The following is a 24,022-nucleotide window of genomic DNA, read 5'->3' on the forward strand; positions in this document are numbered from 1 at the left end:
CGCTTAGTACAGTGCTCTGCACATAGTAAGCGCTCAATAAATACGATTGATGATGATGATGAAGTGGGGGTGGGTTGGTGGCCAGGGGAAATGACATTATTGAGTTCAGGAATTCGGACTGTTGAAAGTATAGACTAAACCATAAGTGTTAAAAATCATTTGTATACAACTGAATGATTTGTGTCCCTGTGGGGCCGAAAGGCCTTGGGTTTCCCCCTTTCCCTTCTCCCACCCCCTACTCGGGCCGGTCACCATTTGTTTCGGTTGAAAGTTGTAAATCAGCTTGGCTGCTATTTTAAAATTGATGCTCGCAAAGCCAGTAAGAAAAGGAGTTTTGGTTTTCAGATAATTTTATTCCATTTTAATTTTCTGGTCCCACCAAAGGGGGGAGAGGGGGAGGAAAGTCACTGACTTTTTCAGGATCTTGAGTCCTTTCTTCCTCACACTTAACTGAGGGAGAAGGAACAGAACAAAAGAACTCCGAACAGGCCCCTTTTCAATCTTTTAACTGTTTATTGTATAATATAAAACTACAAAAGACTGCTCATTTCCATGTACATTTGTCCAATTGTTTTGATTACAGCCCATACCTACATGTGAATACAGTAGTCTGGTTTCAGATGTATATGTCTGTAATATTGCATAGAAAAGGCACAGCTCTAAGGTCTGTGGGGGAAAAATTACAGCCTCTTTTTGACAACAACAAGCCCTCCTCAACAACCATGCACTGAACATTTCACACTATTTACACCTTTTCCAGAATCTTTTGCTGTTTACACGTATGGATTACGTTTCTCTTCCCATTTTTCCCCCCCTTTTTCCCAAAAGCATCCCAGAATTTGTTAGCTTTCTTTCCAGCCAAAATGAATTAAAACTTGCTCATTTTCAAGTAACGTTCGGTCTAATTCTCAGAAGTACTGAAAGCAACTGGTACAGAAACAGGATACGAAAACCTCTTCAAGATCAATTGCGCAACAGTGGCAGGGAATTAACCATTTTTCACCGGAACATCTTTAATTTAACTCCATTTTTTTCAGAACGTGGAAAGGTCTGATCCACAACATCGAGATTTAAGCAATTTAGGCTAGTAACATACAGCAGAAGAGACGCAATTGCCGCACAAGGTAGTTTGTACTTCACATCATTCATTTAAGGAAGGTTTTCGCTCCATTGATTCCCTCTTCCCTTGTGCTCCACGGCGATTATGAAATTTAAACTTTAAACGCCTCCGTCCTGTGAAATGGGTTTGTTGATTAATCGCATTTTCTACACCGCAGCTTGGGACAGTGACGACACTCCGGGCTGTGGTGTTTAAACGCTTGGACCAACGAGAATAATAAATACACTCAAGTATAGTGGAGCCTTTGGGCTTGTTTTTGATTCTTTTCCACGACCGAGACGGTGACTGTGGTTACACTCTCCTTAATACAGGACCTTGCCTAAAAAAGTCACTTTCAGAGCCCTGATTTTTCACAACGGTTTGGGGGAAACCATCTCCAGCCTCATCCATACTTTTTTGCATATTTCATACAGACCCACATTAGAAAAGAGAGTAAAAACGAATGTGAACCGTGCATACCATGAAAAGAACTCAGTTCATTTTCCATGAGTCTGGCTCCGATCCCCTTTTAATACAGATTTACATTCCTACAAGAGAATACATTCCTACCATACATTCTGTACATGTTACAATCCAGATGTTGTTAGCTTCACAATAAAATAAATATATTTACAAAGGAAAAAAAAGGAATAAATAACTTATGAAAAAAAAAATCACTTCAACTCCAAAGCTCTTTTATTCTGCTCTCGTCTTGTCACTTCATTGCACATCAGTGTCACTCTACTCCCCTCCCTGCCCAGCGTGGATGTGCCACTCGGACTCGGCCGCGTTTCCTCGATGTCCGCACCGCGAACGGAAATGGTTCCTGCTGTAGAACTGAACTCCCAAAGCAGGTCCCTCCGCAGACTTGGGGAAGGTGAGGGAGGGTGTTTGAAGCCACAATAAGATTTACTCCATTTTACTACATCGTTTTTTTTTTTTAAAAAAAGAAAAAGAAAAAAGAGACGCTCGTTATGTCCTTTTTTAAAATGGATCACCTTGACGTTTTACTTTCTTACTCACAAGGCTTCAACGGCCAAGAATTTACAGCAAGGGAGTTGAGAGGATTACATTTTTTTTTTTTTACTGTCTTGCAAAAAAAAAATGCAAAGAATAACTTTTAGACAACGCTCCTCTGCTCTGAAAATGGCGCTTATTTGAACTGCTGCCTAACATATGGTACTTGTTTAAATACACAATTTGCTAATCCAACGAAAGTGCAGTCATTCTAAGTTACTGTAAATCTGCCGTAACAATGGTAAATCGATCGCTTGCCATATTGTTATCCTGAACAATCAACACTAGTGTGCGTGATATGCGTGTGTGTGTGTGTGTTTTGAGCAGGAGGCTGCAGTTTTCCGACACCTACGTTTGTAAAAATCATGGAGTCTGGGGCAGAATTGTTCTTCTACCAGGAATGGAAGCTCCGGAATGAATAATAATCATACTGACACTGAATTCCAAATAAAGCCAATCCCTCTCGCCTCTCCCTTGCCAACTCTCAGCTGAAAATGGTCCCCCATGCTCCCAAAGGTTAATGTCAGATCTGTTCGCAGTATCTAAAAAAAGTTAGCAATGTTAAGGTCCCTTGCAAGAGAACAATAGCAGCTCCATCAGTTTCTTGCTGCTTCACTGAGTTGACAATCATCCTTTTTAAAAAAAAAACACACTAAAGGTGGTAGAAAGTAAATTAGGATCTGGAAGGATTTAATCATCTTACACGAACACGAGCCTTCTGCTTAGATGAGCAGTTCCTTCATCACGAATTTATTTGCTTTGTCATGTGCATCATATAAATATATAAAATAGTCTATGGCCTGGTTAAAGTGCCTTTTTCAATAGGCAGAAAAGACCCAATTTTATCCATGGCAAGAAGTGAGCAGAATTGACTGAATATCGTCAAATGACATAAAACATAATTTAAACTTTCTTAAATAAATATAAAAGTTATTCCTAAAGAAGCCATATGCATTTCAACAATATAGGTTGTAACCTGCACTCAACAGCTAAAGTACCATTAAAAAAAAAAAAAAAAAAATGCCATTACGGTTTCGGCGACAGGCATGATACATTGCAAACATTTAAAAATCAGATGTACACCACAACGAATAAAAATGCTATTGGTGCAGTAACAAAAGACTTCTCAGGTGTTATGGGGGAAACATGCATAGAAAGCTGTGTCTGTATATTCATTGTAAAACAGGCTTATAAAGTGTAAAGCAGTTAGTTAACACAGTTGATACAAGAGACCAACCAGATTTGGAGATGCCAAAGGATGTAACGCGACTAACTCCAGTTTCAACGGCAATGGATATTTAAGTAAGAGTCCATCCAGTGCAGGTAAGAGATGAGCTTCACTGCAGTAATACTGAAGATGCTGTTTTCAGCACTTGCCTATAGAGTGAAAAAATGCTTCAAGAAAGGGCGCGTAAAAACTGAACAGAAAGATCATTAAGAAAACACTGGGTCTGCCTTTTAAAAATAAAACAACCTCTATCATTGAAACAGGTAGTTCAATTTCGTAGAATGGCCGCCTGCCACCCAATCCAGTTCGGACGTAATGCTGAACTTGTGGCAACCCCGCTAACGAATTTTGCGAAACAAAGGAAATCGGAGGTTAAAAACGGAGCATCTGGGATTTTTAAAAAAATTGAAAACACAGCTGGGCACGCGTGAGGCCCTAGTTTTTTTTCGGTAGCCTTCGCCTCAAAAGAGAAAGCCACAAAGAACCATCACCTAAAACCCAAGTTTCACTGCTGTTTCCTGCCAACCGCTTAACACGTGTTTTGTGAGTAGACATGGCTCTAGGTTTAGAAATCACAGTAGTGCACAGGTGTTTAGAGATACCGGGGGGTGGGGGGGGTCAGTCCTTGTGAAACTTGGGTGTAATTTTCCCCGGCCCTTTCTTCAAAGCACTTTTTGGGTGTGTTTGCATTCAGGGAGATCAACTGCAGATTAATTTGATCCAATTTTCTCTTTGCACCATACACATATAAAACATTACAACTCTGTATAAAAGTACAAGCGCACCTTGTACGTCTGAAGTATGCAGGAACTATGTGAGCAAATCCTATCAAAATAGCTATTTTTTTTTGTGTGTGTATAAACAGCATCTGTTTTTAGAAAAACAATATCATAAACTGCAGAATCTGTACAAAAATATAAAATAAATTTGGGCAGCAGTTTCTAACAGCCATGTAAATGCAACACTTAGAGGAGTAGCTAATGCCTCTGAACGGCTGAATTGCTAAAGTCAACCTATACAGGGCTAAAATGCCAAAAAAGGTACTGAGATTATCTAAATAATAATTTTTTTTTTTTTACCTCTTGCAATAAAACTTATAGAAAAAATAGACAGATATGCACATGCAATTTACAGCTTTCCCCAACTTAATCCTTGTGCTTCGCTTTTACAATCCCAATATTTGTTTCGTGTGTGTGTATGTGTGTCAACAACATAGTAATATATCATCAATACGTTTTTCTTTGCTCTCCCAGGAGATCCAGGTCTTCCTTGAGGAACCACTTCCAATCGCCAGAAGTGGCCGTACGTGGATGAAGGCACTCCAACTCTGCTTGAAGCAAAAACTAGTGTGATCCTTTTCTGTGACAAAGGCAAGCAAGGACGCATGCACAGTGCTGTGAATCCGCAGGGGGTGGAAAAAAACACTTCCGAGTGGGTATACTGGGACATAAAAAAGTTGCTAGGTTCCGTCGGCTTTACGACCCAACGAGCACCTCCATTATATGATCCAGTTCGGTCAGGTCCATTTTGAAAGGCTGATTTGGGGTGACTGGCTGACTGCTATAAGGGGCTAAAGTCTTGAGGAGGTCGTCCGCCGACACCGGAGCCATTTTGGAGGCAGCCCCGGTAGCGGGGGTGCAGGGGTCGAAATCATACATCGACGTGTCGATGTCGGCGAAGAGGATGTCATCCAGGGTCAAGTCCGTGAGAAAACCCGTGGACGTGGTTATCTCGAAGTTGCCGGGGAGAGAGTCCATCAGCTTGGGGTCACCACCTGTTCGGCTCTCTTGGACTCCCTCCGACTTTTGAGCGTTCGACCCGCTGGAGTTCTCTTTAGAGCTGTCTGTGGCTGCTACGGCTGCTGCTACTGCCTCAGTGGAGGTAGGTGGTGGACAGAGCTCCTCAATTTCGTCCAAGGCCGAGGAGAAACTGTCCTTTACGGGTTGGATAGTCGGAGGGGGGAGTTTGGTGGGGCCGCCGGGTTCGACGGCCTGGGAAGTGCAAAACGTGTCATCCTCCAGCAGAGAGGCCGGAGTGAGGCAGGACTCCAACGGTGTAGTGCTGACCGAGTCGGTGGGGTGAGCCGCCGGCGAGACGAGATGGCTGAAAGCAGGCTGGGCCTCCCGGTAATTGTCACCGAGGGTGTCGGGAGGCTGGGAAGTGGTGATGAACACGGGCCTTAAGCTGCCTTCCTGTTTGAGCTCCTCTTGGATTCGCCTCAACATGTTGTTAATTAAAACCGTCTTTTGCAAGCTCGGCTCTGTCAGTGGCCTGTGGTTATACAGTTTCATAAGGGAAATGTTGAAGATAGTCTGGCGCTGTAAGGTGTACGACACCTTAGATGGACCGTCAGTGGGAGACACCACTTTGCCTTCCAGCCCATCTTCATGCTCATCAAACTTCCGTTTTCCTCCTTTACCCAACATATATCTGCGGACGAGATGAAGGAAGGAAGGAAGAAAAATTCGATGAAATTATTATCACTTTAAAAAGGGATTCTTTAATCGGAACGTCACTGGGGCCAATCAGTCAATCGTTGGCGCTTAGGGTACTTACTCTAGGCAAAGCTCCGTTCTAAGGGCTCAGAAGAAAACAATATACCACAGAGGTGGCAGACAAGCTCCCTGCCCTCGGTCCGGTCCAGAGGCCAGGAGAGGTTTGGAGAAATTCACAGATGAATTTTTAAGGGGTTACTTACGGGGGAACTTTGGCTAGGGATATGGAGAGGAAGGGTCTGGCAAGTTATCTGGAAATCCCTAAACATTCAGATAAAATGATGACAAGGAAGGAACCATCACCTAGTTCCTCCACACATTTTAGGAGCCACCATCGGAGCTGGAATTTTGGACTGAAATAAAGGACAGTTCTGACCCAATGGCAGGATGCCTATGTTCACAAATTAAGCTACTAAGACATCAGATCAAACATTTCGCAGCACGCCTGGCTCCGGTGCATACATGACGTTGATCTAACGTGAAAGACAGACACTTAAAAGGCCGCAGTGCCTCGGCGGATAATCGAGAAGTAAAAGACTTGTGAAATTCATGCAACTGACTTCCCATATGCACACAAAGCAATTTTTATTACTGGCTAGTCTGTTGAATGTATGTCTTGGGAAATGCGCACAACACGGCCAAGTTACAGTTGCCATAGAAACCATAACTCCAAGTTTCCAACTTCTGTGCTTAAATTCTCAAACCTAAAATTATCATACAGGTCTCCTTCTCTCTCCCTCTCTCTGTAGACATTTTATTTTACAAAATAAACCCCAAAGAAAAATACCCCAATGATTGTTTTTCGAGAACGAAATCCCTGTTCTTCCCCGAAGTGCTTTCCCTCGATACATTTGACACGGAATGCTGTTAGGGAATGGGGAAACGTATGTCCGTCTGGATAGGACGTGATGTTGGATGAAACAGTGGCGCACGTGTGTTTGGCACCAGTCGACCGCGTGCTTAACGTTTTTTTCCCCTAACGCAGTGATCTGCAGCAATATAACCTGCGTGTCGCAAGAGAACTGAATGTACTTGTGTGTGTACACATACACAGTCAAAAGCTCAACCGTACATGGGAATGGAAAGGAGAGGGGTACAGACAAGCCAGTAGTTGGGGGATGGCTTGGAATCCAACTGGGCAGTGCAGAGCAACTGTCTAGGGAAAAGGGTGTAGCTCTAGCAAATCAAGCGTATTTATTGAGTGCTTACTACGTGCAGGGCAGCAAATACCACTCTTCCCTTTCCTCCCTCAAATCCTTTTGAAAAAGTCACCTCTTCTATGAGGCATTTCTTGTTTGATTCCTCCCCACCGTATTGATCATCAATCAACAGCATTTACAGATTGCTTACTCCATGAAATGCACTGTAGTACACTAGAGATAATGGATACAGTCCCTGCCCTCGAGTAGCTTACAATCAATCTAGTAGGTTACTTATGTTATTTGCACCTTCACCTAGTTCTTCCCCTACCCGTTTTAACTGCATGTTTTGAATACAAGGCTGCTAGGGAATTAAGGGACATTCTACCGTTTGCACCTTGTTACTTATTTGTCTGCTTTATGCCTCAATTCCTGCCTCTCTCCCTTTAGAGTGAAAGCTCTTCAAGGGGGAGGAATTGGGTCTTTGACATCCCCTGTTCATTCTCCAAGTGCCTAGTACAGTGCTGTCACCCTGGGGATGCTTGATAAATGTAGTTGATGGTGACGACAGTGAGGACGACTATTCTAGGCTGAGTGTTACTGAGTGGTAGATGGTCAAAGGGAAATTAAGCTTCACAACTGGTGGGAATTTTAAAAAGTGGACGGTAATACTATATGCAAATACTGAATTGTAACAGAGGAAGGAAAGATATTGTAATAATTAGTATTATACCTCTCACCACAAGCCAACTAGTTCCCTCATCATTCTCAGGACCTTTGTTTGCTTGCTTGCAGCGAAGTCCCTGACAACTCCTATAGCTTCACTTGGAAGACCGCGCCAGAGTCTAATGGAAGAATCTGTGGTATTCGGCCCAAGTTTTCTCTTGGCTCACTTACGTCTTGCGCATTTAGGATCTGAGTTCAACTGGCTACACTTCAACAACTGAATCTCTGGTTGTAAACATGTGTTTGGAACAGTGAACTTGGGGCATTCCTTACCAAAATGAGGCACCCTGGGTACAGTCACACACAGTTCACGAGCAGCTGCGTTGCCCTTGTACTTCCTCCTTGAGCAAAGTAGATTTTCCTTAGAGAGGCGAGAAGCCACAACACAAAATGGCAGGACTGGAAGGTCCCTTGGGAAGTTACTGGGACATTCCCCGGGCTTCAGCAGGACTACACTAAAGGATCTTGGGCAGATGAGACTCCAGCCTGTTTCTACAACCTCCTTTGGTAAACTAGTCCGAGGTTTCCCGCTCACTCCTGTCAGGAAACTCTTACTTGTACCGATCAAACTTTCCATTCACTCTGTTCCATCCATCAAGGAGTTTATTAGCTGGATCCTGGGCCTGTATCACCTTGGTAGGGATGGGAGGGAGTGGAGCTTATTTGCCTGGGATTTCCCACATCTTGAGAAAGTCCAGCTACGTACAGGTAGCAGTGGGGGTTGGGGGTGGGGGGAATAATATCACTTGGTCTCGATGGTGGAACGCCAATCTTTATAGAAGACCTAAATAGTTTTTAACTCTGTAATCATGTGACTCTCTTTCGAAGCCCCTTCAACCTCTTCACATCCCTCGTAAATTGCGGGTCCCCACTCTGGACAGTGGACTTAAGTCCAAGTCATCCCCGTGGTGGAAAGATTAATCTAATAGTTCTTCTAATGTTTCATTTCTTTTATATAACTCGGTATGATTTCTTAACAATATATTCAATGTATGGTCAACTCTGAACTCAGGAACTTCTCTCATTAACAAACAGTCCTCATCATGAACTTCTGTAGTGCACAGGTTTATCCCCCCACCCCACCTCCCCGCCCACTGAATTTCATACTTTTGACTTCTGTCCATTTTTCCAGCTTCTTTTTCCATTTCAATCCTATGCTCCAAGATGCTAACCACAGCTCACCTGGATCCTAGATTGGGAACACTAGCAAATTTCATAAGCACACCTATTATCTCTTGCAGAGAGGAGAAAAGGCTTCTCTCTTGCAGAACAGACAACACAATTAAGGCCATTACTTGAAAGCACCTCAAAATAGCTTAGACTGTAAGCTCCTTGAGAACAGGGTACATACTTACCAACTATACTGGACTCTCCCAAGCAGTCAGTATAGTGTTCTTCCCAAAGTAAGCACTCAGTTCACACCATTGATTGACTGACTGATAACATCAGTCCAATTTCCAGTCACAATAATACTACTAATTGGATTTTTTAAACGCCAAGCACTGTTCTAAGCGCTGGGGTAGATACAAGCTAATCAGGTTGGACACAGTCCCTTGTCCCCCATTGGGCTCACACTAATAATCCCCATTTTACAGGTGAGGTAATAGACACTAAGAAGTTAAGTGACTTGCCCAGACAAGTGGCGGAGGAGGAACTGATTCCCAGGCCTGTGTGCTATTCATAAATCATATTTATTGAGCACTTTCTGTGAGCAAATCACTGTACTACAGGCTTGGGAGAGTACAATATAATAACAGACACATTCCCTGCCCACAACTAGCTTATAGTCTAGAGGGGGAGACAGACATTAACATACACACATAAATAAATAAATACATTACAGATTGGAGGGAGGATGAATGAAGGGAGCAAGTCAGGTTGACACAAAAGGGAGTGGAAGAAGAGAGGAGGGATTAATCAGGGAAGACTTCTTGGAGGAGAAGTGCCTTCAATAAGGCTTTGAAGTAGGGGAGAGCAATTATCTGTTGAGGAGGCGGCCGACAGAGCGGGGCAGCGCTGGCAGGTAGCGGGCACGCGGTCGCGCTTTCCCTCTCTTTCTCATTGCCCTATTTCTTAATTAATGTTGGTATTTGTTGAGCCCTTACTTGGTGCCAAGCACTGTTTTAAGCACTGGAGTTGGGGGGGATCCAAGGTCATCAAGTTGTCCCACGTGGGGCTCACAGTCTTCTCCCCCATTTTGCAGACGAGGTCACTGAGGCCCAGAGAAAAATAATAATGTTGATGGCATTTATCAAGCGCTTACTATGTGCAAAGCACTGTTCCAAGCGCTGGGGAGGTTACAAGGTGATCAGGTTGTCCCACAGGGGGGCTCACAGTCTTCATCCCCATTTTGCAGAAGGGGGAACTGAGGCCCAGAGAAGTGAAGGGGCTTGCCCAAGGTCACCCAGTGGACAAGCGGCGGAGCCGGGATTGGAGCCCATGACCTCTGGCTCCCAAGCCCGGGCTCTTTCCACTAAGCCAGGCTGCTTCTCTGAGCTTCTTTCTTAAGCGCTTGCTCTGTGCCAGGCACTGTACTGAACGCCAGCGAGGCTCCAGTGAGAAGCACTGGAGCAGTGAGAAAGTTCCCTTCTAATAATAATAATGATGGCATTTATTCATTCATTCAATCATAATTACTGAGTGCTGTGTGCAGAGCACTGTACTAAGCGCTTAAGCGCTTACTATGTACGAAGCACTGTTCTGAGCGCTGGGGGAGATACAAGGTGATCAGGTTGTCCCACGTGGGGCTCACAGTCTTCATCCCCATTTTACAGATGAGGGAACTGAGGCCCAGAGAAGTGAAGTGACTTGCCCAAAGTCACAATCAATCAATCACTCGTATTTATTGAGCACTTACTGTGTGCAGAGCACTGTACTAAGTGCTTGGGAAGTACAAGTTGGCAACATATAGAGACAGTCCCTTAGAGAAGCAGCGTGGTTCAGTGGAAAGAGCCCGGGCTTTGGAGTCAGAGGTCATGGGTTCGAATCCCGGCTCCGCCACATGTCTGCTGTGTGACCTTGGGCAAGTCACTTAACCTCTCTGAGCCTCAGTTATCTCATCTGTAAAATGGGGATTAAGACTGTGAGCCCCACGGGGGACAATTTGATCACCTTGTATCCCCCCCAGCGCTTAGAACAGTGCTCTGCACATAGTAAGCGCTTAACAAATGCCATCATTATTATTATTATAGTCCCTACGCAACAGTGGGCTCACAGTCTAAAAGGGGAAGACAGAGAACAAAACCAAACATACTAACAAAATAAAATAAATAGAATAGATATGTACAAGTAAAATAAATAGAGTAAGAAATATGTACAAACATATATACATATATACAGGTGCTGTGGGGAAGGGAAGAAGGTAAGATGAGGGGGATGGAGAGGGGGACGAGGGGAGAGGAAGGAAGGGGCTCAGTCTGGGAAGGCCTCCTGGAGGAGGTCACACACCTATCTACTTGGTTTTTTTTTGTTGTTGGGTAGGGACCGTCTCTATATGATGCCAATTTGTACTTCCCAAGAGCCTAGTACAGTGCTCTGCACAGAGTAAACGCTCAATAAATACGACTGAATGAATGAATATGCGGAGGGAGGGTGTTCCAGGCCAGAGACAGGATGTGGGCGAGAGGTCGGCAGCAAGACAGACGAGATTGAGGTACAATGAGAAGGTTAGCATTATCCATTGGGCTATGCTGCTCCCCTGCTTCCAGTTTTCAGGTAGGGCCACACCGAAACCATCTTTTGACCCCTTAGATTTATCCTGAGAGGGTACATTGGTGATCATTCTTGGACTATGATACTCCAACCAGTTATGTATCCATGAAATATTTCTGTGGTCTAGACCAGTGCATCACAACCTTCATTGACTGGAGGTACTACTAGTTCAGATATGCCACTTTAGCTGTCATTTTGCGTCCTTGGTGATGTTGAGTTTTAGGGGTGCCACCGTTGTCGGTGTCGTGCATGAGCAAACATGACCCTAAACCTAGGAAAAGGTTTGCATACTTGTGAAAAGTAATTAAATGGAAGCGCTCCAAGAGTTTGGCAGTGCTTTGCACATAGTAAGCGCTTAATAAATGCCATCATCATTATTATTATTATTATAGCTGCTGTTTCCCACAATCCCAACACCATCTGGGGAATTCTGACCTATAGGTTTGTTACAGTTGGGTTTTTTTGGGGGGGTTAATATGGTATTTGTTAAATGCTTACTATGTACCACTCACTGCACTAAGTACTGGGGTAGATACAAATTAATTGGGTTGGAGCACAGTCCATGTCCCATGTGGGTCTCACAGCCTTAATCCCCATTTTACAGATGGGGTAATTGAGGTACAGAGAAGTTAAGTGACTTGCTCAAGATCACACAGCAGACAAGTGGAAGAGCCAGGATTAGAACCCAGGTCCTTCTGACTTCCGGGCCCATGCTTTATCCACTAGGCTATGCTGCTTCTCCAGAATTAACTGGAGTTTTCTGGTTTCATATCAAAGTCAAGGTAAAGTCAAACCAGCTTTGCTTTTAAAACAGTGTTCAATTTAAGGACACTAAGGCTTTAGCGTGTGGCTCACTAGGTCTTATGTGGGGCTAGCTTTGGTGCTGGGCTTGCGCCGATCATGAATTCCCTTGATCATTCTGAAATCTAGACACTCTTGCTTCCTGGAACCAAATGATTTTCCCCCACACAGTCATTTTCCTAGCACTATCAGTTTGACCTCAGGTAATTCTACAGAAGTCTTGAAGAATTGTGGGGGTTACTGAACACACAAAAACGTGTGCATTCTGAATGCCAATGTTTTGGGGAAGTTATAACCCAAAAGACAAATTTCCCAGTAAAGTGTACACACACCACCTCAAAAGGGATCCTGTTGAGAACACCTTTTCAGCTCTTCTAGACTGTGAGCCCGTTGTTGGGTAGGGACTGTCTCTATATGTTGCCGATTTGTACTTAGTACAGTGTCCTGCACACAGTAGGCGCTCAATAAATACGATTGAATGAATGAATGAATTTAACTGTCTTCTTGAGGGCAGGAAATGCGTCTAGCAACTGTGTTTTGTTGTATTTTCCCAAGTGCTTACAACATTGCTCTGCACTGAAAAGCACTCAAATACTACTGATTGACTGATCAGTGCTGGAGTTTTAGTGGGGCATCAAGGCACCAATGAAAAAATACGAACATCCCAAACGCCTGTAGGCCACCATTTTTTTTATGCAAAGGAAAACAGACGGAAAGGGCTGGAGTGATTTCTCAGTAAACAATAAATAACCTCCAATAGTTTGTTCAGAGAAACAGAGTAGAGTTTGGGTCTTTCCACTTGGAAATTAAAGCATGAACACCAATGTTGATGGAGCCCTAAAGAGGGTAACTGAGTTCATCTCCCAGCCCAATAACTTCTTGTGACACTTTGGGGAAGTTTTTAACCTTTCGGTGCTTCTGTGAGAATCTAAATAATGACTCCCCATCAATAGCCAAAGAATTACTTAAGTGTGAATGGGTTAGTGTTTATAATGAACATTGTCTCCTTCTTCAAAAAATTTCTATAATAATAATAATACATCAATTTCCCTTTGCCAGTCCCTGACATAAATATAAATACGGACAAAGGTAAGATCAATTTTCCTGATGCAATTTTTTGGTACGGTAACCCCTGGCTATCAGGTAACCTTTCTCTAATGGACTAGGTTGTCAAAAAAGGGAATTAGAAGCAGCATGGCCTAGTGAATAGAGCACAGGCCTCGGGGTCAGAGGGACCTGGGTTCTAATTCCAACCCCGCCACTTGTCTGCTATGTGACTTTGGCCAAGTCTCTTTAATTTCTCTGGGCCTCGGTTACCTCATCTGTAAAATGGGGATTAAGACTGTAAGCCCCATGTGAGACCTGGACTGTGTCCAACCTGATTAGCTTATATCTACCCCGGTGCTTAGTACAGTTCCTGGCACAAAGTAAGCACTTAAATGTCATAAAAAATTACCATAGCTGTTTTAACGTACAGATAAAAGGAGATCCCGGAAGTTGTTAAAAATGTCCATTTGTGTATGACACTTTTAAAATTAAGCTATACATGTTTCTAAATGGGGAAACCATGAAGTTCGATAGCTTAATTTCATTCCACACTATAAACAGGAAGTCTGTTGGGGCATATCATCACCATCATCATTATTATTATTATTATTATTATTATTAATACTTGTAAAGCATCTATTTTGTGTAAAGTACCAGCCTCTCTGCCTTCAACCTCTCCGCCTTCAGTCCATACTCCACACTGCTGTCTGGATCATTTTCCTGATAAACCTAGCTTAGAACCCCATGTCCCCTTGTCTTAAAAACCCTTCCATAACTAGCAATGATTTCTGTCACTGTCTTCAAGGCCTTTCACCACCTTGCTCAACTTTACCTATCTGTGAATATTTCCTGTTCCCACTCTTCACTCCTCCCAAGTCCATCTGCACCCTGCTTTTTCCTTCCCTGCCCCCCTGGAATTTCCTTTCTTTCCCCAAACCTGCCCAACTTCAACCTTCCCCTCCTCCGATCCCACCTCTTCCCAAGACCCTCCCTGATAATTATCAGAACCCGAATCTTATCAACCCTTCTGCCACTTCTTGCACTTATGTATTTATTTATACCCAACCAAAGCACTTCTATGTATGTGCATACTTGACTGAACAATCAATTTTTATTTATTCTAAGTCCACTGTTTGGGAACATTTTGATTTATTTCCTTGTGGGCAGGAAAGCTTCTGTTTCTGTTTTACTTCCCAAGAGCATGAGTACAGTGTACTTCATTCATTAGGTGCTCAAATACCACCACTACTACTACTACTTCTACTATGTGGTGCAATTTTTAAACAGTTTTCAGTAGAACGTCTGCTTGGTACCTGAATTCAAACAACTCTGAAGTACCAATTTAACGTTAGTGAGGACTGCATTATGGGCAACATTTTAGAATTAGCATTAGACCAGTGTTGTGTTGTTTTATTTTAAAGTCACTAAATTAGTAATGATAGTGTTTCATCGCATTATATCTCATACCTCTTAAAAAAAGAACTCAAAAACCCAGATCTACAAGGACCTTCTCATTACCTCTTGCTTTGATCTCCATGGCCTCTGACTCCTTAGTTGTGCCCTCTTAACTACGGGACACACTCTCCTTCCTCAGGTTTACCAGACCAAAGCTCTCCCTTCGGAAACCCCAGCTCTTCAAGGGGGATTTTCCTGCTTCATTTTCTTCTCCCCCACATTCTAGCCTCCCTACTCTTACTCCAGCGTGTACTTCTTACTTGAGAAGCAGCGTGGCTTAGTGGAAAGAGCACGGTTTTGGGAGCCAGAGGTCATGGGTTCTAAACCAGGCTCTGCCACTTGTCAGCTGTGAGACTTTGGGCAAATCATTTAACTTCTCTGTGCCTCAGTTACCTCATCTGTAAAATGGGGATTAAGACTGTGAGCCCCATGTGGGACAACCTGATCACCTTGTATCCCCCCCAGTGCTTAGAACAGTGCTTCACACATAGTAAGTGCTTAACAAATGCCATCATCGTTCAGCACTTATGTGCTCACAGCCAAAGGACTTTCGTGCATTCTCTCTTTAAGCACTTAACCACTCTCTTCCTCGCCCCGTTAATAATTTGTGTGTTTCCCTTGCTAGATTATAAACTTCTTGTATCTTTACCTTCTATTTCATTTATTCCATCATATTTATTGAGCACTTACTGTGTGCAGAGCACTGTACGAAGCGCTTGGGAAAGTGTAAAATGGGGATTAAGACTGTGAGCCCCCGTGGGATAGCCTGATCACCCTGTAACCTCCCCAGCGCTTAGAACAGTGCTTTGCACATAGTAAGCGCTTAATAAATGCCATTATTATTGTTATTATTATTATGATATAGCAATAAAAAGAGACAATCTCTGCCCACAACGAGCTCATTGTCCCAAGCACCTACAGGGCTATGCCCCAAGCAAACCACTCAAATACGAGTGATGGATTTAATCAATGTCCTTGGCTCGTGGCACCTGTAGTCCAGAACACCCCAGAAGCCATCACCACTATCTTTAGTGTTGCTCGCAAGCTGGCTTCCGCTGCTGGCCTTAATAACGCTCCAAAAATCGCATCTCCAGGAGTTGCTCCTGTCCATTCTCGGCTCACCGGTCCTGCAGCAGCCTCAAGATAGCAGCGTGTCCAGCTCCCCAGGCTTTCAACCCCCCTCTGCCCCGGGGTGGATGCCCTAGAGCTCTCTTCTGCAGCTGCCTTTGGGCCTCTCCTGCCAGGCCCCCAAGAATTGTCAGAAAAGTGAGCTGCAGGCCGGGGAAGGATCTGCTTCAGGTCGGCTGCAAGAGACAGGGATGAGGTCAGCTGCAGCCACTGCAAAATGCCTCTTCTTTGGCTTCGTTCCCGGCTTTCCAGTTGTCTTGGGCTGCTCGGTGGCAGACACGGGGCGGCGGGGTGTGAGGCTCCCTCTGCTCTGGCTCCCCAGCCCTCCTACACAACTTCTGGGCCCACACTAATTTGTTTTAACACAGTACGACAAGCCATATTTCAAAAGTGTGGGTGGGGCCTGGATGTCATATGACTGAACGGTGAAGGAAGCCCCGGATGAGGCGTGATAGGTTTGTACGGCGTGCAAGTGGACTAGGTGGAATGCTCATGCGCTTTACACCAAAGAAAACACACAGAAGCATGTCGTAATAAAACATATTCTACAGTGTCATCATTGCCACATTTTGGGATTCCTGGGTGATCACACCTCATGGGACTTGCCTGGCCTGACTCTGGCTCCTCTGCATTAGATTCACTTACCGGACTGCTCAGCATTTCACACTTTCCCCAGACCCAACTTGAACCTCTTCTGCCCTACCCCATTGCAGTCCCCAGAGTTTAACAGGCCACTGGTGTGATGCAGTAGGGGAGGGAAGTGGTAGGGGAAAAAAAAGGTGTCTTCCCCAGCATTTAACCAAGCACATAGCAAGGGTTTAATAGATACCATTACTAACTGAAATGCAGAGCCTCTAGGGTCTTGAGCAGGAGCTGTATATCAAGTAGACCCCTAGACCAATCAGGAAACACACACACACACACACACACACACACACACACACACGCAACATCATCAAGGCCTCAACCCATTGCGGCTGTCCGTCCAAAAGCACTAATAGCATATTAGTCTCTGTTACAGGCTGGCTAATGAGTCACGTCCCATTAACACTACATACAAGAAGAATCCATAAACTTTTAAAAATTGCCATTATGTGTGTCCTGCACAGATACATGCTGCACTGCAGAGTATAAAACATACTAGGCACAAGCAAATTCCAGAGACCAGGATAACAACAAAAAAATCTGCTTTTAACCCCATTTCTTCTTGCATAGTTTTTACAGGAATGCTTAAATGCCACATTGTTTTAATTTTGTCTAAGTCCACTGGCCTATCTGCCCCATGTCTTAATTTAAAAATCAACAAGGCGGCTCAGCCCCTCCTCCCACAATTTGCTTAACACACTATTCAAAAGCAAAAAAGCCTTCACAGCATATGGAGGAGTTCTAGGGGTGGGTGGGGATGGGGGCGGAGGGAAAGGGGAGAGTCAAGCTTGTAAGTTTGGCCAAAAACAAGAGCAGAGAGGATAAATCTATAAGGCAGGGGCTTTATATTTACTTCAATCTCCTCCTTAAGCCATACCCAATTTAAAAGGAAAAAGCAAAGCCAGGCATCTGAGGAACCTGTGGGCATGAAGCCAAACTGCTTGGCTGACATCCAACATTTTCTGGGCCTGGAGTCTCGGGTTCGCTTAAACTCTAAAGTTTAGCACCGTGCTACAGAAGCCTGTTTTTCCTCTCCCTCCCCAGCTACCTCAATGGAATGCCAGATCTGTGGCTTTTTGATAAATATTTTGTAGTGGCACGTGTCTTTTCATTTCAAATGGGAGCAGAAAATACTCTGCTGATGGACACAGGATAAAAATCAGGCATTTCTAAGAGCTTTCTACCAGCATGGGGATGGATGGGCAACTACCAGACGAAACATATACTCATTCCGTTTTCAACAGGGAAGAAAATAAAATTTCCCACTTTGAAGTTGCCCTTTCCTGAAATTGTATTTTATCTACAAGTAGCATTTTAAAGGGCTTGGAAACTTTGAAATGTGTGAAGTTTTAAAACTCCGTCGGTTTCTCTTCTGATGTTGGAGAAAACGCTTAGCCCCTCAAAACAAAACCCAACCCTAATTTTAGCTTCAGGCAGTAGGCCCCTCCACTCCCCGCCAAAAAACTAAAAATCACAATTCCTTTTCAAATCACTCAGCATGGTTTCCTAGAAATATAATTTCCTTTCTTCCTTCTATCAGGGACTTACTTCTCCAAGGTTTTTTTTTTTTTTTTTTTTTAAGACACTACTATGCAAGATCAGCAGTAGTGGCTCCGAGGGAGCAGAGAGATCAGTTTTACCAACTCTATAATATTGTACTATCTCAAGTGCTTAGTACAGTGCTCTATACATAAGAAGTGGTCAATAAATAGGATGGATTGATTGATGGACAGGAGCCAAAAGCAAACCGTTCCATTATCTGGGAAGCTAAAAAATGAATACAAACTTTCCATTTTTATGGCCCCACTGCTCTTTCCTACAGTTGATCTATTATAATATCATAAAAGAAACATCGGCGAGACAGGAGTTACCTGCTCAGCATGTCCTAAAAACTCTTAGTTCTCCTGTCCCTTACCACTCCCTCTGGAGCAATCGGCATACTTACTTACAAATACAGCTAATTTAAACTCTTTAAGGGAAAATCCGGTCACCCAAAAATATTTTCTTTCAAGATAATCGAAAGATGACATAAATACTTGGAACTGTCTTTTGTTTGTTCCTGTATTAATTATTTACATTTGAAATGAGGGCATTCCCTCCTGATTGAATTTTAGCTGTCTTGCCCTAATTTTTCGAAGTCCAGCAATTTAATGGCGACCAAAATAGGGATTGCACTAAAAACAAAACAAGAATTCACACCCCTCCCCCTTCTCTCAATTTAGAAAGACAAAGAGCAAGTCTTCTGAGTTAGACATCTTTATTGGGGAAGACAAGAACAACTGAAACACGGCCTTATGTGAAGCATGGAAATGGGGCATTTATTACTCTCAGAAAGCCAGGACTTCACAGCATACTAGTAGTCTGTGTTTTGGGCTCCTTTACAATAACACAGGTCTCTGCCCCCGCCCCGCCATTTCCCTAAAAGTATCCAATTTTTTAACCTGAGGTTATCTGTACTAAATAATGTTTTACAAAAACGTTTCTCTCTTCCTCCACTTCTTCAAGACTGTCCCTAATCGTCTTTCAGTCTGATATGATTAGAGCAGTGTTTGATGCTCCTGTTTTTCTAGGCTCGGTTAGGGGCCTACTTTTATACGTTAGTAACAAATCAAATGTTTAGAAGAACTTTGAAACCTTCCAAATTGAACTCTGCTTTCGGTTCCACTCCTGTGTAGAAATACTTGCCATGTCAAATTTATACAGGTTGTATTAAAGCTCTGTTAGCCCACACCTAAAGGCTTAATCTGCCTATCTCTCTCTGGGCTTTTATTCAAGTGAATAAAAAAAGGTTACTTAAAGCATATAATGTAACATTTCCATCTATCTGTAGGGGCTTTATTCAATATAAACTGTTTCTAAACATACCTACGAATCCCTCTGCTGACATTTCTGTTCCACACGGAAAGAAGTTTAACTCATGTTCAAAAAAGTTATTCAAGCTAGAAATGGCTATAATTTGGTCATTTTTTCTTAGAAGGTGTTTCTGCAGAGCTAACGGGAAAGTGATTACCCAAGCACAAGGAAGCTTGTGCAATATACATCCCTGCAATGTAGAGTGGAGTCAGTGACACACAAATAAAGGGGACCACAAAAATATTAAGAAAAGAAAAAGAACTGCCAGTAAGTCAAGGGAGCAGAATTTTTCTAATAATAGAAAACGTTATTGAGGCTGATTCAAGACATTCTGTCAATCTCTTGAAACCCAAATTTGGTTTTTCTCTCCTCATATTCTTTCAAGTGACTCAGCTAGCAAAAAAAACACCAAAGCACTGCTTCCCTTGAGATACTATTCTGGAGTGCAGCAGACCTCACTGTTACATAATAAGCTACTTAAATAAAAAAAAACAGTTTAACAGTATTTGAGAAAAATGCTTGAACTGTAATTGAAAAAAGAACCTTAAGAAGCCACATCCCCAATCTGCTCAGTTATGCTGTCAACTTAAGGCTTCCAAAAGCTGAATGGTCTAAAGGACTGCCTGAACCCCACCCATAAAGCCGATATTGCTGGGTTTTGTGGGGTTTTTTTAAAGAATTTATGCTAATTTCAATAATTCACAGGCAGTGATTTGTCCCCGGAGATCCAAAGTTTTAGGAAAAGAAAACCCAGAGGGATCTAAGTGTGAAGTGTATCTTAAATCAAGGCTGGCAGTGGCTACTTCCTCACAGATATCCTGTGTAGTTGAACCACAACACTTTAGAAAGAAAGGGGGGGGGGGGGGAGAGAGGGAGAGGGGGAGGCGGGGGGGGGGGGCAAATACACATTCTTTCAGTTTCTTTACAGGGCAAGAGGGAAAGGAAGGAATGCCTCTGCAGGCAAAGAGTAATTCTGGACAAAAACATCTTTTAACAAAGAATAAACAGTGACAAACTTCCCAGACCCAAGGAAGTTGTCTCATACCTGAAATGAGACTTAACAATGAATTCCTTTGGCACTATTTCTGAAATACAGAAAATAATTCCTGCCTATTGCCTTCACCAACCTTTCTTCCCTCTTTTTTTACATGTAGCAATGGTTTGTGAACTGGTTCAACTAGAAACCCTCCATTCTGAGAGGTCACCCTCTACCTCTACCAAAGGGAGGGAGGGAATCCTAGGCAAATTATGAAAGAAATTAGTCTACAGAGGAAAAACCTTAGGCCTTTCTTTGCATCCCAGCTGATCACTTAACACCCCAAATGCTTTATTACACTGGTGATTTAAGGGTAATTTCCAAACAGAGGGAAAAGAATCATCTTGCATTGTGGTAGACTGTTGGATGAGTAGGGAAAGCTTGGCTTGCTCTAAGCCCAATTTGCCCTGTTAAATATACACATTTTTAGCTCAATTAATCAAAAGAACAAATTCTGCAGCAGGAGAAACATGGAACAAAACAGTGTCTCAGGGAGGTAGTTGTGACAAAGTATGTACTGGCAGTTCTAGAATAAATTACGAGAGACAACCAGTTTAAGGCACTAGCAGGGACATGCAATGCACTATTAGCTCATTGTAGACAGGGAACATTGGAGACAGGGAACATGTCTACCAACTCTCATACTGTACTCTCTCAAGCGCTTAGTACAGTGCTCTGCACACAGTAGGTCCTCAAAAAATAGGACTGACTGATCGACACAGCTGGCTCAGAAGCCATCACTGTTTTGCGAAATTTTTAGATTATTATTTTTCTATCAGGCAGGAGGGAAGGTGGAAAATTGGAAGGGCAACCGTACAGCTCTAAAACAAGCAAAATTCAGGTATCATCATCATCATCAATCATATTTATTGAGCACTTACTGTGTGCAGAGCACGGTACTAAGCGCTTGGGAAGTACAAGTTGGCAACATATAGAGACAGTCCCTACCCAACAGTGGGCTCACAGTCTAAAAGGTATCCAAGTGATTGTCCTCTGCCACGCAGCAATTTTTGAAAACAGGGTCAATCTCAACCTCCATCACAGAGGCACCCTTCTCTTTAATTAATGGGCTTTCAAACCCAGCTCTCCGCAGAAGAGGCGGGGGAAAACCGAGAAACTTAATGTTGCAGTGGAGTGTTTTTTTCCCTGCTTTCTAACCAAAATGCAGCCAAGATTTCGGAGGTCCCTGCTGGAACAGCCATGTTAATTGGCAAGTAAGGCAGAGCCTTCCCTAACAAATCAGCAATGTAATTATAAAGTCAGTCAATAGAGTAAAGCCAGCGAACGTGTTCCAGCGATATTTTGAAACTGTAATCCGATACTACTGTTTCCATCTTCGTGCCTTGCCTGTTCTCCCTTGTTGCATACTGTACTATTTAAGGCCCAGAGGGCAAAGCAAGCTCTTGCTGTTTATTAATGATCAGACACTACATTTCGACCAAGATCCGCACGAATGATCTACTCTACTTTCGACAGTTTCCTAAACCTGCAGATGACTGAAATTGTGCCAGTTATCTTTTGAGTAAACTAAGAGCAACAAACTGTGTAGTTCGAAATACTCACTAAGTTTTCTTGTGGTTTCAAAAGAAGGCTTCAGCTGAAGTAACTAATTCCCGCAGCCTGCAAAGTCTTTCAGAAAGCATACGCTTCTATTACATTAGAAACAGTTTCTAATGCTGTCAGTTTTGTCAAGTGTAACCTTTTCTCAGGGAAGGGGAGAAATTCGTTTTAATGTTTTTGACATAACTGCACTTAGCAAACAGAACAATGACAGATTCGGCTGGAACACATTCCAATAACTATCATTTAGAATAAATTACTGCCTCATTAAAGAATCATCTGAAAAAGAAATAGGTCTGCTGCAATATAACTCTTAAGTGATACAAAGTGATTATAATGGGAGAAACTGTATTGATTCCTCTAGAATTAGTATGTTTTTTATACTGTTACAGGGATCTGTACAGGAAGAAGAAGAAGAAGAAGGATTAAAACCTGAGGGCATTCGCTTCCAATTGTAACTCTTATGCAATTTCTGAAAAGCTTTGGTCAAATCACTGAGAGGATGGAGGCGGAGAGAGATATCTGTGCCTCAGTTTTGCCAGCTGAAAAATACGGATGCTATTTATCATTTGTCCATTCCTTAACAATACTGAAATATTCATTGATTAACTTCCATAAAGATCTTTGGGAACCTGAAAAGCTTACTGCGTGAGTTATTCTCCTGCAATCGAAGGAATGGGTGAGCCGGATTAAACTTTGGTACTTTCAATAAACGTGCCCTGTACCTGCACACTGCGAACAGCGAGGTTCAAATGTCCCTCTAATCCGCTTGGCTGACTAGGGAGAGTGGAAGAGCAAAGAAGATAGAGTTGTGAAGCTTTAGCCCCAGCCATCCCGGAGGAGATGTGTCCAAGATGATTCCCAAACTCAGGTCTCCACGTGGCAGTGCTAAGTAAATTGGGGCGGGGGGGGTGGACGGGGGCGGCCAAGTCCAAATCGAATTATGTTCTGCTATGTACACGGTTCAAACTCTCTTGGAATACTGCAGGAAACCTGTATGCTAGCGAAGAGTCACGTTAATGTCTCAGTCCCCTAAAATGATGCTTGTAAACCCAACAACAAATACTTCCGGCAAATCAAAGGGACTCCAAGAAAAATTCAGTTCAGATTCTCCTGAGAGGGTTACGAAGTGGGCTTCAAACCACGCACAAAGGATTCCCGGAATTTGTTGCCAAATTGTATTTTCCAAGCGCTTAGTACGGTGCTCTGCATACAGTAAGCGCTCAATTTCTAGACCGTGAGCCCACTGTTGGGTAGGGACTGTCTCTATATGTTGCCAACTTGTACTTCCCAAGCGCTTACTACAGTGCTCTGCACACAGTAAGCACTCAATAAATACGATTGATTGATTGATTGAATAAAGATGATTGAATGAATAAGTTTTAAGTACAGTGCTCCTGAACTTTACCATCCTCTGAGCCTGGAAAAATCCAACCCCTTCAAGTAATGAGCTACCAGCAGGTTAAATGGAGAGGGCTTCAGGCTTCCTGGACTGAAGAGCGGCAGGAAGGATGGAGGGGAGGGGCAGGGTAATGGTAAATTGTAATATAACTATTTAAAAGCCTTCAGAAATCTCAGAAAGGTAATGAAGCAAACCATAGGTCATACACACCACCGGACATGTCATATTCTTTCTCTATGAAAATTATGAGCTATGTTGCAAAATGCTACATATATGGAATAAGAAGATAGCGATGAATATGTTAACAGTACTCTTGTTATACTGTCTCTTCCCTTGAAAGTTTGCTATTACCTTCAAAACACGGCTTTTTATATTCAAGGACTGGGTCACGTTCAGATAGTTCAAAGGGACATCCGAATTGGAGTATTTATAAAGTCTGGGTAATATACCGAAAGTTACAAAATCTTTAGCGTATTATTTCAATCTGCATGATTTCATTAAAGATAATGAGAGTTATGTATGATCCTCAAAAAGGCTAGACTCCTTTGTGTATAATGGAAATATTTTTTTCTCCTTTATTTATAATTACTTGGATGGGATCCTTGCTTTCAACCCTGTAGTAGCATCTTTTCCCCAAAGATATCTTGTTTTTCCCCTCACGTTGTAGACCCTTAATAAAC

General features: G+C 43.0%; 1 protein-coding gene across 4 annotated transcripts in view; it reads right to left on the minus strand.

Moving 5' to 3' along the window:
- Positions 1–493: 493 nt before the first annotated feature.
- Positions 494–24,022, minus strand: part of SERTAD2 (SERTA domain containing 2) — a 127,217-nt gene continuing 103,688 nt past the window's right edge. For 3 of the 4 annotated variants that reach the window (XM_038751171.1, XM_038751169.1, XM_038751170.1), the window contains one exon: positions 494–5,774. In XM_038751171.1, coding sequence (XP_038607099.1) covers positions 4,820–5,770 — 951 coding nt within the window. In that variant the 5' untranslated portion in view covers positions 5,771–5,774 and the 3' untranslated portion in view covers positions 494–4,819. The remainder of the gene's footprint in view (positions 5,775–24,022) is intronic. The other variant, XR_005452289.1, reaches the window with a different exon arrangement.

The sequence above is a fragment of the Tachyglossus aculeatus genome, chromosome 9 (assembly GCF_015852505.1).
Source record: "Tachyglossus aculeatus isolate mTacAcu1 chromosome 9, mTacAcu1.pri, whole genome shotgun sequence".
Classification (NCBI taxonomy): Eukaryota; Metazoa; Chordata; class Mammalia; order Monotremata; family Tachyglossidae; genus Tachyglossus; species Tachyglossus aculeatus.